This window comes from Wyeomyia smithii, chromosome 2, assembly GCF_029784165.1.
Source record: "Wyeomyia smithii strain HCP4-BCI-WySm-NY-G18 chromosome 2, ASM2978416v1, whole genome shotgun sequence".
NCBI lineage: Eukaryota > Metazoa > Arthropoda > Insecta > Diptera > Culicidae > Wyeomyia > Wyeomyia smithii.
Genome location: NC_073695.1, coordinates 84,549,347 through 84,562,073, shown reverse-complemented (window position 1 = coordinate 84,562,073; position 12,727 = coordinate 84,549,347). Strand labels below are relative to the sequence as shown.

The 12,727-nt window shown below is 39.1% G+C and overlaps 1 protein-coding gene across 7 annotated transcripts in view; it reads left to right on the top strand.

The window, feature by feature from the left end:
* Positions 1–12,727, top strand: part of LOC129725190 (SCY1-like protein 2) — a 331,670-nt gene that overhangs the window by 222,404 nt on the left and 96,539 nt on the right. For all 7 annotated transcript variants that reach the window (XR_008728031.1, XM_055680719.1, XM_055680721.1 and 4 more), the window contains exons 11-13: positions 57–210; positions 4,484–4,660; positions 5,051–5,123. Coding sequence is in view for 6 of the 7 variants with exons in the window: in XM_055680719.1 (XP_055536694.1) it covers positions 57–210; positions 4,484–4,660; positions 5,051–5,123 (404 nt within the window). In the remaining variant the exon portion in view is untranslated. The remainder of the gene's footprint in view (positions 1–56; positions 211–4,483; positions 4,661–5,050; positions 5,124–12,727) is intronic.

The following is a 12,727-nucleotide window of genomic DNA, read 5'->3' as shown; positions in this document are numbered from 1 at the left end:
GGACCGTGACCGAATTGTTTATCTTTCGCTACCCATCCGTGTATTCCTTTCCGCAGGACTGTTTTTGTAGCCCCTAAGTCTATACAGGCAACCGTAGCGTTACTAGAGAACTTACACATAATCCTAGAGAAAACACCACGAGACGACATTAGGACGGAGGTGCTACCGTTGCTGTTCAATGCGCTCGAAAGTACAACGATACAGGTGCAGGTGAGTAATTTCCGCTTCAGAGTCGTCTAGTCGTACGCACGGACTCAGAGCGCGTTTACCAGCCCATCTGGGGGTGCTCAAAAATTTATGTGACTAGCTTATTTATTTGGTGAGGATCAACATAAGATAGAGAAATTGATTGATATACTTGCATTGCGATTGTTTTGTGTGTTATTGACAGCTTCATCATGAGATGGATATTAGGTACTTACTTGGAAAAGCAAAACTGTCAATCATGACCATCAATCAAACTGGTAGCCGCGTATCGGTAATGGCCATACTGACGACTTGTCTGCCCAAACTTCGCCGATGCTAGGGACTAGGGACCGATATTAGAGAGACAAAATTCCTGCTCATATGTTCCATAGACTTTTTGACTTTGATAAAAGATAGCTGGATAGATTAATACTCTAGTTTGACTATTATTCAATTAAACGGATTTAAAATAAGTTCAGTGTTGTAGGGGAATTGGGGTAAAATTGACGTGTTGTTGACATTTTACGTGGATCAGACACCTACCAATCGATTATTGAGATTTGTTACTAAATATAAGACATACCACATTCAGATATTAGCACATTAACATTCATTCTCATAAATACTTGATATTATTTCGCTTTGTGAAATATACTAAAACCATGCCAAAACCGTTTTCGTAGAATCACCGTTTTGAGCTCAGTTTTTGTCCTTCTGTTCTTTTCTGTTCTGTTTTTTTTTTAATATGGGTAAGAAAATGTTAAACTCTTAGAATTTTGTTATTTGGCTTTAAAACAAAATGGCGTCGAAAAAACATAGAAAATTTCCGATTTCTCAAAAATTCAAAATGGCGCCACAACTGCCCCTTAAGGTGAAATGTGTTCAAACCCGGGAGAATTTGTTTTTGCGTCGAAATACATGAAAATAGACAAACATAGAAGCCAAGGCAAAAAAATGTTTCCCTGTGTCATCTTTCTTAACATGAACTTCTTCTTGAACGCACTTTAAAGCTTAGTCGCATTAAAAGAGCCTGGACCTGACGGAAATGCTCCCATGTTCTTGAAAAATATTTCTAAAGATAAAATTTCTTGGAATTGCCAATGAATACTGGTAGGCACGTAGCAGCCTTTTACACTAGCTTCAGTAAAGCATTGATCGGTATGTCTACATACCATTTTTACTCTTCAAACTGCAAAAACTTAGATTGGTGTCTCAACTGTTGTGTCGTTTCCTATCATATCTAACAAATCGCATCATACGCTTTCAAAACAAACTCTTAAAACTCATTTCAGTCAACTCTGGGGTGCCCCAGGGTTCGCATTTGGGTCTACTTCTTTTCATTTTGTATGTAAATAACATTTCCCTTATATTAAAAAAACATATCAATTTACGCAGTTGACACGAAGCTTTATTTATTCTATACTTGGTGCAATAAAGCCTACTCCAACTCAATGTTAAAAATTGTAATGCAATAACATTTAGTCGAAAAATAGAAATACCACATAATGTAACATCTCTAGGGAATAAATTGATCAAAAATTTTTTTCATGTTTGACGCGGTTACACGTTTTTTGCTTCTGGCCGAACCGAACGAATGATTAAAATTGGAAAAGTTGTCAAGGAATGGTTTTTAAAAATTTGTTTGAAATTTTATATTGAAAATAAATGAGTTTTTAGATCCTACACTGAAAATATTTTTTACAAATCCAAAAAGTGGTATTAAAAAAAATTGTCATCTCGGATTTCTTTCAAAGTCTGTGTTTTAGATAGAAAATTTTGATGCCCAGGCTAGTCGTTTCTCCTCAACGAATGACGTACGTGTAGGAGACTATCTTTCACTGCTCAACTGTGTCTCTTAAGTATATATCAAATGAGGGGCGTATCTAGGTAGGAAAGTAAATTGTGTTATTTGCTTTGTATTTCGAAACTGAAAAATTAATCCAACCGCACGTCACGCATGTTTGCTCTTCGAATGCTGCGATGTAAGCAGCAACTGTATTATTTTTCTACGAGCGCAGAAACACAGAAACAGTTGAACAGTTTGAATATTTACTCTGCTCTTTTCACATATTTAGAAGAATAACAAGCCTGTTGATGCCTAAAACTCAACAAACTCAACTCTGAACAAACCAAAGTTAGTGAAAACATTTTCGAGTGATTCCATACATTTCAGGTTTGTACTCTCAGGTCATTTTGTTTGTTCTCTCAGGTCATTTTGTTAGAAAAACTTATCTTTTCCGCCAGTATGCCCACTATGGTTTGTACAGAAAAGTTTTAGGCAACACAATTTTCTACCCAGGGAACTTATTTTGAGAAAAATTTTACCGATTTTTCAAAATCCCTTTTCTGTTGTGTATGTTGTGTGATTAACAATTTCAAACTAAATATGCGAAAAATTGCATATTTTGAATGCATTTGATCTTTAACCATGTAAGCATGTCTTAGATGGAGCAAAAATATTTTTGAATTTTTCGGAAGAACATTTCTTTGTTTATTTTAGGAATTACCATTTTTTATGTAAATTTCGACTGCAAATAATGATTTTTGACGTCATTCATATCAGAAACACTCTTAGTGAACACATTCTTAAATGTAGTCGTTTTTAAAGCAAACATTCCATTAACATTTTTATTGTAGGAAATTGAATTCTCCTTTTAAACTTTCAAAATTTCAAATAAATCACCATTGAAAAAAAGGGCTTTTACGAATCTCTGTTCAGTGTATATATCTTTGCAGTCGAGAAAAAACAGTGTCCAACAAATAGTTCGCCCTAGAGCTCAAACTGGAAAAATCTGAAAGATTACAGCTTTTTAACCATTACTGTAAATTTTGGTGCCCCTAGCCAGCTCAGAAGTGGTTCAAAAGGCCGTAGAGTAATTGCTCGCTGGGTACGTCGCTACTACGTTTGCTTACGGAAGAACTTCATTTCAGTTTCTAATTACTTTACGCACTTCCGAGCTGGCGAAGGTCACCAAAACTTGCAGAAATGGCTAAAAATCAAACAGTTTTTTACGATAAGAAGCAGATTAAATAAAAATCGAATTAAAGCGCATATGTACCTTGAATAATAAGTAAATTGTACAAAATCCAACATAAAATGGTTTATTTTTTTTATTTTGTTTCCCTGTTTGAGCTATGAATTAAACCTTTGTTAACAAAAAATGTCTGAGAGCTCAAACTGATAAAGTTGAATAGGTTGTGTGTGAGACACGACCGCAAGGTAACGTAGAAATACGGCAGCCTGTCAGGCTTCACATTTACCGATAGTATAATAGTTAGCATCATAAAATCACAATTTTTCGCATTTTGTTGTGTGCTCAACACATTTCAAAATCATTTGTTGGAAGAATGACACCCGTTGAATATTGACTGAGTTATCAGCATTTGAAATTGAACAATTTTCTTAACGCTCTTGATGTTTTCGGTATTTCAATTTGTACCTCTTTCCTAGAACGTTTCCGTAAGACGTAATTATACGTAAAAGAAATAAAGGATTGCAGCTTTTCGACCGTTCCCATGAATTTTGGTGTTCCTAGCCAACAAAAAAAAAATGCGTAAAGTTTTAAGAGACTTGAGTGAAGTTTTCCCGTAAGCGAAATTAACAGCGTCGAATCCGGCGAGCAATTTATCTGCGGCCTTTCGTCGTACTTCCGAGCTTACTGAAGGTACAAAAACTCATAACAACAGTTAAAAATCTACAATTTTTCATTTTTCCTATTTAAGCTCTAGGGCAATTTTTTTGCTTTAGTCGACAGCTGCATTTTCTAAGCAAAACGTGGTTTTCAAAAAATGTACATCGTTGTTTTTTGGTTTTTTAATTACGAATTTAAACTGCTCGAAATCGCTTCAATGACAGTTCGCCCATGTACCAACTGTCATTCAAGCGATTTAGAGCAATTTTTATTCTTCATTTGAAAATCGAAGGACTACGATAGAAAATTTTAAAAAATCACGTTTTGTTTGAAAAATTACACTCTTTTAGCTGATATATAAAAATTAGAAATCCTTGAATAGCTAAACAGCCTAATTCGGTGCAAAATTTTCCAGTGTTGAATAGAATAATTTCGATTAAAAAAGTTTATAGCCAAATACATTTTTCATTACACTTTCGTATTTTAATTAAACTCGAATGCATACTTCGCGATTTTATGCACCTCCAATCGTTGTTTTCTCTCCCATCGTTTCCTATAAGTCCTATTACATGTCGCAAAAACTACACGAAATTAATATCCTTTCCCGTGGCAACTCACTTCTGCCTCTGTTGTACCCTCATGCTACTATACTCGGATCCTTCTAGAGTGCCGCACTGGTGGCGGTGACGAACGTGTACGACTATCTGGACGATATCACAATCAAGAAACTGGTGCTGCCGAAGCTGAAATCGGTGTTCGAGAAAAACCAAAGCGATCTCAAGATCATGGGCAACGTGCTGCAGTGTGTCGAAAGGACGCTGGATAAACTCGACAAGTCGCAGGTAAGTTAGAGTACATGCGAAGCGAGTAAGTAACTCCAGCAAAACTATAATATGTTTCCGCTGAGATAAATGCAGTTTTCATAAGTAAGTTGCATTCATATTGGAACTTCTGTTGATAAAGAAAATACCGCTGGTACTTTCGTTGAATTGCAAACTTTATAGGAGAGATAAGTTTTCGCACCATGCCAAAAGTCCCAAAACACAGGTCCAATCAAATCCAGAGGACACAGTTTCTGTCATTCATCCAAGCTGCAAAATGCTGCCCGATAAATCGCAATAGCGTGAATCGAAGCAAAAGTTTATTATTGCTATTCAGAACATCATGTGTGACAGTTATAGTAATCGTTCAATTTGTTCGTTTTCCACTTCATTGATTGCATGCAACGGAAGATTATAGACGAAGTGCTGCCATTGCTGCTCGAGGTTAGGTTGACGGATCCGGACATCATAGTACGAGTCGCTAGTAAGTATAGGAAAAAAAAACAACAGCAATAAAATAATTGATAGAAAACTTGTATAATTGAGAAATAATTTCAAAACCTCATAAGACAAAAAAGAAGCACTTTTCGTAAAAGAAACTCAAAACGACACCAAGTGCAATGAAGTTCAAATACTTATCCCGTTTATTGCCCATTATACTCTCGGTCTCGTTCCACAATACCGCAATATGCCTTTTATGTGAGTTTCATTGCTACAACCAAAAAATTCCATTTGAACTAGACCAACTGCTAATATTCTCTATTGAGGGTGGGTGATCCAAATGAATTTTTATAACCTTCAAGCTTTTCTAAGATAGTAACTGACGATGCAAAACGTAATGATCCATCAAACAAAGAAAGGGCGTATAGCAGTTCGTTTGATTGACGACTTTTAGCATCTTATCGGCTTCCATTTGAGATAAATTTGATAAACTAACTGGAGATTTTCTGATTTATTACTGTGGACGCTTTACTGTATTCCAAGTTTTTTTTTTATTTAAATATCATTTTTATTTCTTTGCGGGTCTCACATCTTACATCATCTTTAGTTACGGAATTGGTTTTCCATTAGCACTTTATAAATTTATCACATCTAATGAAAACATTTGCTGATTCTAGTCTTCTAAACACGATTTTGCATTTTTTTTGTGTTTCTACACGCAAAAGTAAGATGGTACGAAATTACATAAATATCGTGCGAAATAAGCGCAACCTTTGATTAGATTTGAAACATGTACATAAAACGACGCATCTTTTGGATAAACATTTAACCATGCGTTTTTCATGTTTTGGTTGACTAAAATTACTAAAATGATAAAATGTTTACTAGTAATAGTATCGTCGTACATTTCTGTACAGGTATACTGGTGAGAGTTTTTGAAAAATTGTCAAATTTTCTTTGAGCCAATTCACTGTATTCGTATAATAATTGTGTTATACTTCAAATAAAACACTTCAAACCACCGGTCAGATTACCTCAATTGATGCGAAAACTCGAAAGATTTCCAGAAAACTTCTATTGGGAAATATCGTAGGGTTAAATAATCAATGGTGGACCTCTTTCATTTAGCGTATCACTTGTCAGATTAACTCAATTTCTCTCAACATGAAGAAGAATTTTTGAATGTTTCTCGTGATTCTGACGCAGATTTACTGAATAAAATATTTCACGATTGAAGTTTACGCATGAATCAAGTTCATCTGGTGAGTGGTTTACTATGGTAAAAGAGTTCACTATAGGTAAGTTTACCCTATATCAATTTTTTGTGTTTAAAGGAAGTGGTCCATCCAAAGTAGTTTTACCCTAGATCAAAATTCAGGATTATCTCTGGTTTTCCCGCTTAGGCAAATGTCGGATGTCCAGAAGAAGTGAAAAAAGCAAATTCCCGCTTAGGGGCCATCCACATACCACGTGGACAGCTTTGGGGGGGGGGGAGTTGGCTAATGTCCACGGTCCATACATTTTTTTTAGAATTTATATGGGCAGTTGTCCACGGAGGTGGAGGGGGGGGGGTCAAAATCGTTAAAAATCTGTCCACGTGGTATGTGGATGGCCTCTTAGTTAAATGCCGGACGCCCAGCAAAAGTCGAACAGAAGTAATAAAAGGGCAAAAGAAGAGGGTTTTTTAATAAGGGTAATTGTTAGTAGTTTAATAGCGAATTTCTTTATTCCACCAGCGCACCTCTTTTTGACCTGGAAGCGCACTAGCTGCTGTCATAACCCTTCTTTATTCGCTCGATTTTGACCCAGTTTTGACCTGCCGTGCTGCCCGAAGCGCACTGTAAAATTTGTCAGCTTCAACCCACCACCGCACGTGCTAAGTTCGTAAACAATTATCTTTCTTACTTGCGTCTTAAATGGCGATGACGTTTTATTATTCCTCGGCAGTTTCGCCCGCACACAGTGGAATAAAGAAATTCGCTATAAGTATTTATGATTGATATGAGTAAATAATGAGTATGTGTATCCAATCAAAAATTGTGACTTTCTAAAAGAAGAGCGTTGGTTGTCGCAAAAGAAAAATATTCAACGTTGGACGAAGGGACAGATTTTAAAGCCTGCTCGCACCTGTATAAATTCCCATTCAGAACAGTCTGCTTGTTAAAACCGAGAAAACTAAGCAAAAATATTGCTCTCTTTTTTTCTCACACAAAACTATCCGCAACGCACACATTGCCATATGCGAATCGACCAATTCAGCGGTTATGTGGGAAACGCATTCGAAAAACTGAAAACTGATGCTTGGATCTGTTCGAATGAAATGTTTGTGAGGTAGAGCTACCAGTTCTTTAGTTCGAAAACTTTGAAATTATGTACAAATCTGTATTAAAAATCAATATTCTGTATGAATTCTGGAAAATCTGTATACTTAGCAGTCCTGCTGCTTGGGGACAACTTTGCCAGTTTCCTCGAAAAGTTGAATGATCCTGTGCACGAATGATCTATTCGAATTCAGATGTTACAGTTTCTTTCTGATCTGTATGTTGCTCATTCCAGCAAGATATAAAATCTTGATTTGTTCTCCACTTGAATCTATTGCAACATTTCTCTGAAAAAAATTAAACACTGCTTTTATCACTTACAAGTGAAACGTAAACATGTGTCGCAATCAGAACCAACACAGCTGATTAACAGGGTAAGCCTCAAACTGACACTCAAATGTGTGTATCACTTTCACGGTGACACCCTGTAGTAGGCGTAGTGTGAGGACAAGTTTTTCTGTAATACTTATTCATTTCCTATAGTATGCAAAAACAAATTTTTTTCGCTCTGACACTGTTAGGGAATTAAAATACAAGGTGTTGACCAGTACTAAACCAAAGATTAGTTACGACTTACCGAGTTGTTCCAGTTCTTGTTATTTTAACAATAAGCTTCACTGAATGCCAGTGTATGCCACAGTTTAAAACTGATGTCTAGTACTATGAGAACCTCTCCGAAAAACTTTAGTACTAACGTATGAGGAAAAAAATCCGAACAAACTTTCAATTCCAAATTAAAATCTTGCGCAACTTATTTTTCTATACTTGTTTGTTTATTCTAGTAATGTAACTCATTTACAAACCTCATAGGAAAAACTTAGCTCCACATCGCGCTGATTTCCTGATACTCTGGGGTACTTGTTTTATAGCTTCCTGAATTCCGGATGTTTCAATTGTTTTGAGCTCCTTCTTGATTTTTCTCTCAAACAATCGATGTTTTTTGCTCTGTAACCTTTATGGTAGACCATTCGCTTCAAATTTGCTCGGAAAATTTCAATAGACTGCAGCAGTGGCACATTTTAGGATTGTTTTCTTTCGGAATAAATCCGATATTGCCTTGCCGCAAATCCGCCTAAGTTGCATTAGCATAGTTTGACAATGCAAGGTCTGGCCAAAACACTACTTTGTCATTTTTATAGTGCTTGTATTAATAGTTTAAAACCCATTTTATGCAGATACTAGTTCATCGTTTTTTAATCAATCGGAAATTTATTGCCCAGCTTACGATATGATTACGCCGACCGACCAGGCGTTTTCACCCTTAATTTCGCTCGAACTTTGCTCTCTTGCAAAGTGCATTTTCGTCCGGTACCAGATTTTTTTTGAAGGTATTTCCATTCTTGAAGAGTCTTCAATAATGTATATAAATGTTTTTTTCTATATCCAAGATCTTGTGAATAGTGGAACACTTCGCTTATAGATTTTTCTTCATTTCGCTCACAAAAATTGCAAATCAATTTACGACGATCTTCTTTCGACCACGCCTTTTTCCCAACTAAGCGTCACTTGACAGAATCGACTAGTCGTGTTACCAGTTATATAAAAGTTTTTTGTGGAAAAGGATTTTTCGATTTGTGCAGCACCTTGAAATCGTAGACCAATTTAAAAGTGTTCGGATTTTTTTCCTCAGTATTCATGTTGAATGAAATCAATTTAAATCCGAAGGTCAATTAAATGGAACATGACTAACTTATCTTTAGTTAAATAATACATTACTGTATTTAAGTATTTTTTACACGAGGGATCCGTACCGTGCCAAAGAAAGTGTAAAAACCCACGTTGGACTGATATTATGATATTATAGACTGATCATAGAAATTAGAGATAGTTTTCCTGACGATTGTTTAAGAATACTATAATAAGAATACATAATTTGTATATAAGCCCCGCATTTATCTTGACATAATTGCTCAGTAGTTTAGTTGATTTCATTAGTTCATATTCGTTCTCAAAAGATTGTTGATATAATATTTCATGACGACTCGAATGTTGTTATATACCTGGAAGTTAAGCAAACGTACTTAATTAACGTCATCAATTACCCAATTCAGGGATTATAAATATTGAAAATATTTATATGTCGTTGGAGGTCAATCCTACAATGTTAATGCTCTCGGTAACTTCATGTCAATTAATGATATGAGCAAATTCTCTGAAAAACGAACTTGTTAGAACCATTTTTTTGTAAGATTTGGACCACTGCGACCATTATTCTGATCTTTTGTGGTATTGCTAGCACCATTTTCCCTCCAGCAGTTTTACCAGCTTCACCATATTTCACCAGCAGATCTGTAGTTCGAGTAGTTTTTATGTGACTTACAAAGTGCTCGAAAATTAAACGAATTAATTTAATTGGGAGCAAAGGTTAATGGCGCTTCTATCGCCTGGCAATTTCAAACTGAAAATAACTTTGTCATTTTATCTGATTGTATTGATTTTTGTCGTCCAAAAGAGCAATTCCACAAAAAACGGGCAACCAATTCAATCGACCATTTTTGATTTGGCTAAAACTTTGCATTGACGTTTCAGTAAGCCAAAGATGCCCTATTTTTGGAACACGACTTATTTTTGAGAAACTATTGAACAATGCTATTTTGGGAGGTTATTGATTACAAATATTTTTATTTAAACCGTTTTGGCTCGATCAGTTGTGCTACTCCCACGGGAGAACACACCAACCGGTTCAAGGTCCACCGCAATTACAGCACAGGTGGAGGCTACGGGCAACCCTTGGACTACCGTAGAGGGTAGGAAGCGTTGGGAAGGTGCGTCGCGCCAATATGGCGGAGCGACCAGAGGACTAAAAAAAGTTAAAAAAGCGCGGAATAGGGGTGATGCCCTCTTACTCAAGACGGATGGGTCGAAGTACTCAGAAGTCTTGAAGAAGATGAGGGGGGAAACCCAGCTCAAGAATCTGGGGGCGGATGTGCAGAGTATCCGCCGATCTCGCACTGGCGAGATGATACTCGAGCTCCGAAAGGACGCCAAGGACAAGGTGGTTACCTACGAAACGGTAGCTGAAAAGGTCCTAGGGAAGGAGGTGCAAGTGCGGGCACTCACCTCAGAAGTGACTCTCCAGCTTAAAAACCTGGACGAAATCACTGAGGGGTGCGACATTGCACAAGCCCTCAAAGCGACATAAGTCCGGGACCTGCAAGGGGCCCGATAGGAGCCAGCTGTGCAGGCGATGTGGAGGTGCAGGCCATAAAGCGAAGGACTGTGGGGAGTCTCCCAAGTGCATGGTATGTTCCGGGAAACGGGACGCCAAACACTTAATGGGAGCCACGGGCGTAAGGGTGACGCAACTAAACCTGAACCATTGTTTCGCGGCTCAGCAGCTGCTACACCAAGCAGCCACTGAGTCGTTGTCGGACATCGCCATCATAGCGGACCCCTACCGCATCCCTCCCGGAAACGGTTACTGGGTTGCGGATAAGTCCAGTATGGCGACCATATGTACGACGAGCAAGTTCCCGGTTGAGGAGGTTATCTCAACCTCAGAAGAAGGGTACGTAGTTGCTAAGGTTAACGGAGTGTGCTACTGCAGTTGCTATGCTCCGCCATGTTGGTCTACCGAAAGGTTCACCCAGATGGTCGACCTCCTATCCATGGAGCTAACGGGCCTCACGCCGTTGGTGGTGGCGGGCGACTTCAACGCTTGGGCTGTTGAGTGGGGAAGTCGCTTCACGAACCAGAGGAGCCAGATCTTGTTGGAGGCTTTGGCAAAGCTCAACCTAGATCTGGCCAACGTTGAGAACAAAAGTACGTACAGCAGATATGATGCGGAGTCGATCATTGACGTGACGTTCTCCAGCCCAGAACTAATCAAGAACTGGAGGGTAGACGATGGCTACACTAATGGCGACCATCAGCCGGTCTGTTATAGTGTAGACAACAACGAGAGGCGGCAAGCGACGGGTAGAGCCAACACTCTGACCGTTCGCGGGTGGAAGACATCGCACTTCGATGCCGAGGTATTCGAAGAGGTAATGAGAAGGGAGCGCGAGGGGAGCAGTTGGCTCCACCCAACTGCTGACGAACTAGTTGCCATGCTATCGCGGGCGTGCGACGTCACCATGCCTAAAACTCGCCAACCTAGGAATGGGAAGTCACCGGTTTACTGGTGGACGAACGCGATAGCCGACCTTCGCAGTGCGTGCCTTTGTGCAAGACGGAGGATGCAGCGTGCGCGAAACGAAGAAGAGAGGACAGAGCGCCGCGCAGCATTCAGTCCGGCAAGATCGATGCTAAAGAGTGCGATAAACGCCAGCAAGAGGGCCTGCTTCGATAGGCTATGTGCGAGTGCCAATATAAATCCGTGGGGTGACGCCTACAGGATCGTAATGGCCAAAATAAAGGCGCGCTGGCGCCTGCAGAGCGATCACCAGCGATGCTGGAGCGTATCATCGAGGGACTCTTTCCGCGCCACGAGCCAAGCCCTTGGCCTCCGGCGGTCGAGTCTCACGTCCGACGTTCCAATATCTCAGACATAGACTAGGGATGGTCGGCCAGCCGAACATCCAATCCGTGAGCGACGATAGCCGTGTCGAGATTGAGGAGGAGGCAAGGGTTACGTACGAATGAGGAACTCATCGTGATCGCCAAATCCCTAAAGGTGAGCAAGGCACCGGGACCGGATGGCACCCTAACCTGGCAATCAGGCTGGCGATACAAACGGCCCCCGGGCTGTTTAGGGCAGTCATGCAGAGGTGCCTGGATGACTGTCTCTTTCCGGACTGGTGGAACGAAATGTGAACTTACTTCTGACAGTTCTCTAGTTTGTTTTGATTTTGATGCAGTTTGTTGGTGATATAAATGAAATAAGTTGTGTAGGCAATATTTTCGGTTCAAGCGTTTATTAAAAATTATTCTGGTAAGCAATATATACAAAATATGCTAAATTTTCAAAATCGATTAATTTTTTCGGTCATCAGATATGCCGTTAGCCGTAGCCGAAACGACCAACGCCTTGGAACATAAAGAACTCTCACTGCGCTCTCGCTCTCGTGCATGGAAAATGGATTCGGACCTCCCAAAACCGGCCACATCATGCTGTAGCCGAGCGTAAAGAGAACTTAAAATTTAGATGAATGCTCTGGGATGAGAACATCACGTCCTACCAAGTGTATATCTTCTTCTAACGGGAATTCACAGCTTACTTTCGGTTCGATTTCCTTTTTGAGCTGCCCATTCTTGGATACCAGAGTGCATGATTGATTTACTGTGCGAAAGCCTTTATGCACGCTGATATTACCTATTGGGCTAATAGCTTTGTTTTCCTTTTCCCATCTCGATAAAAGTTTTATCCATTGATGATAAAATAAAA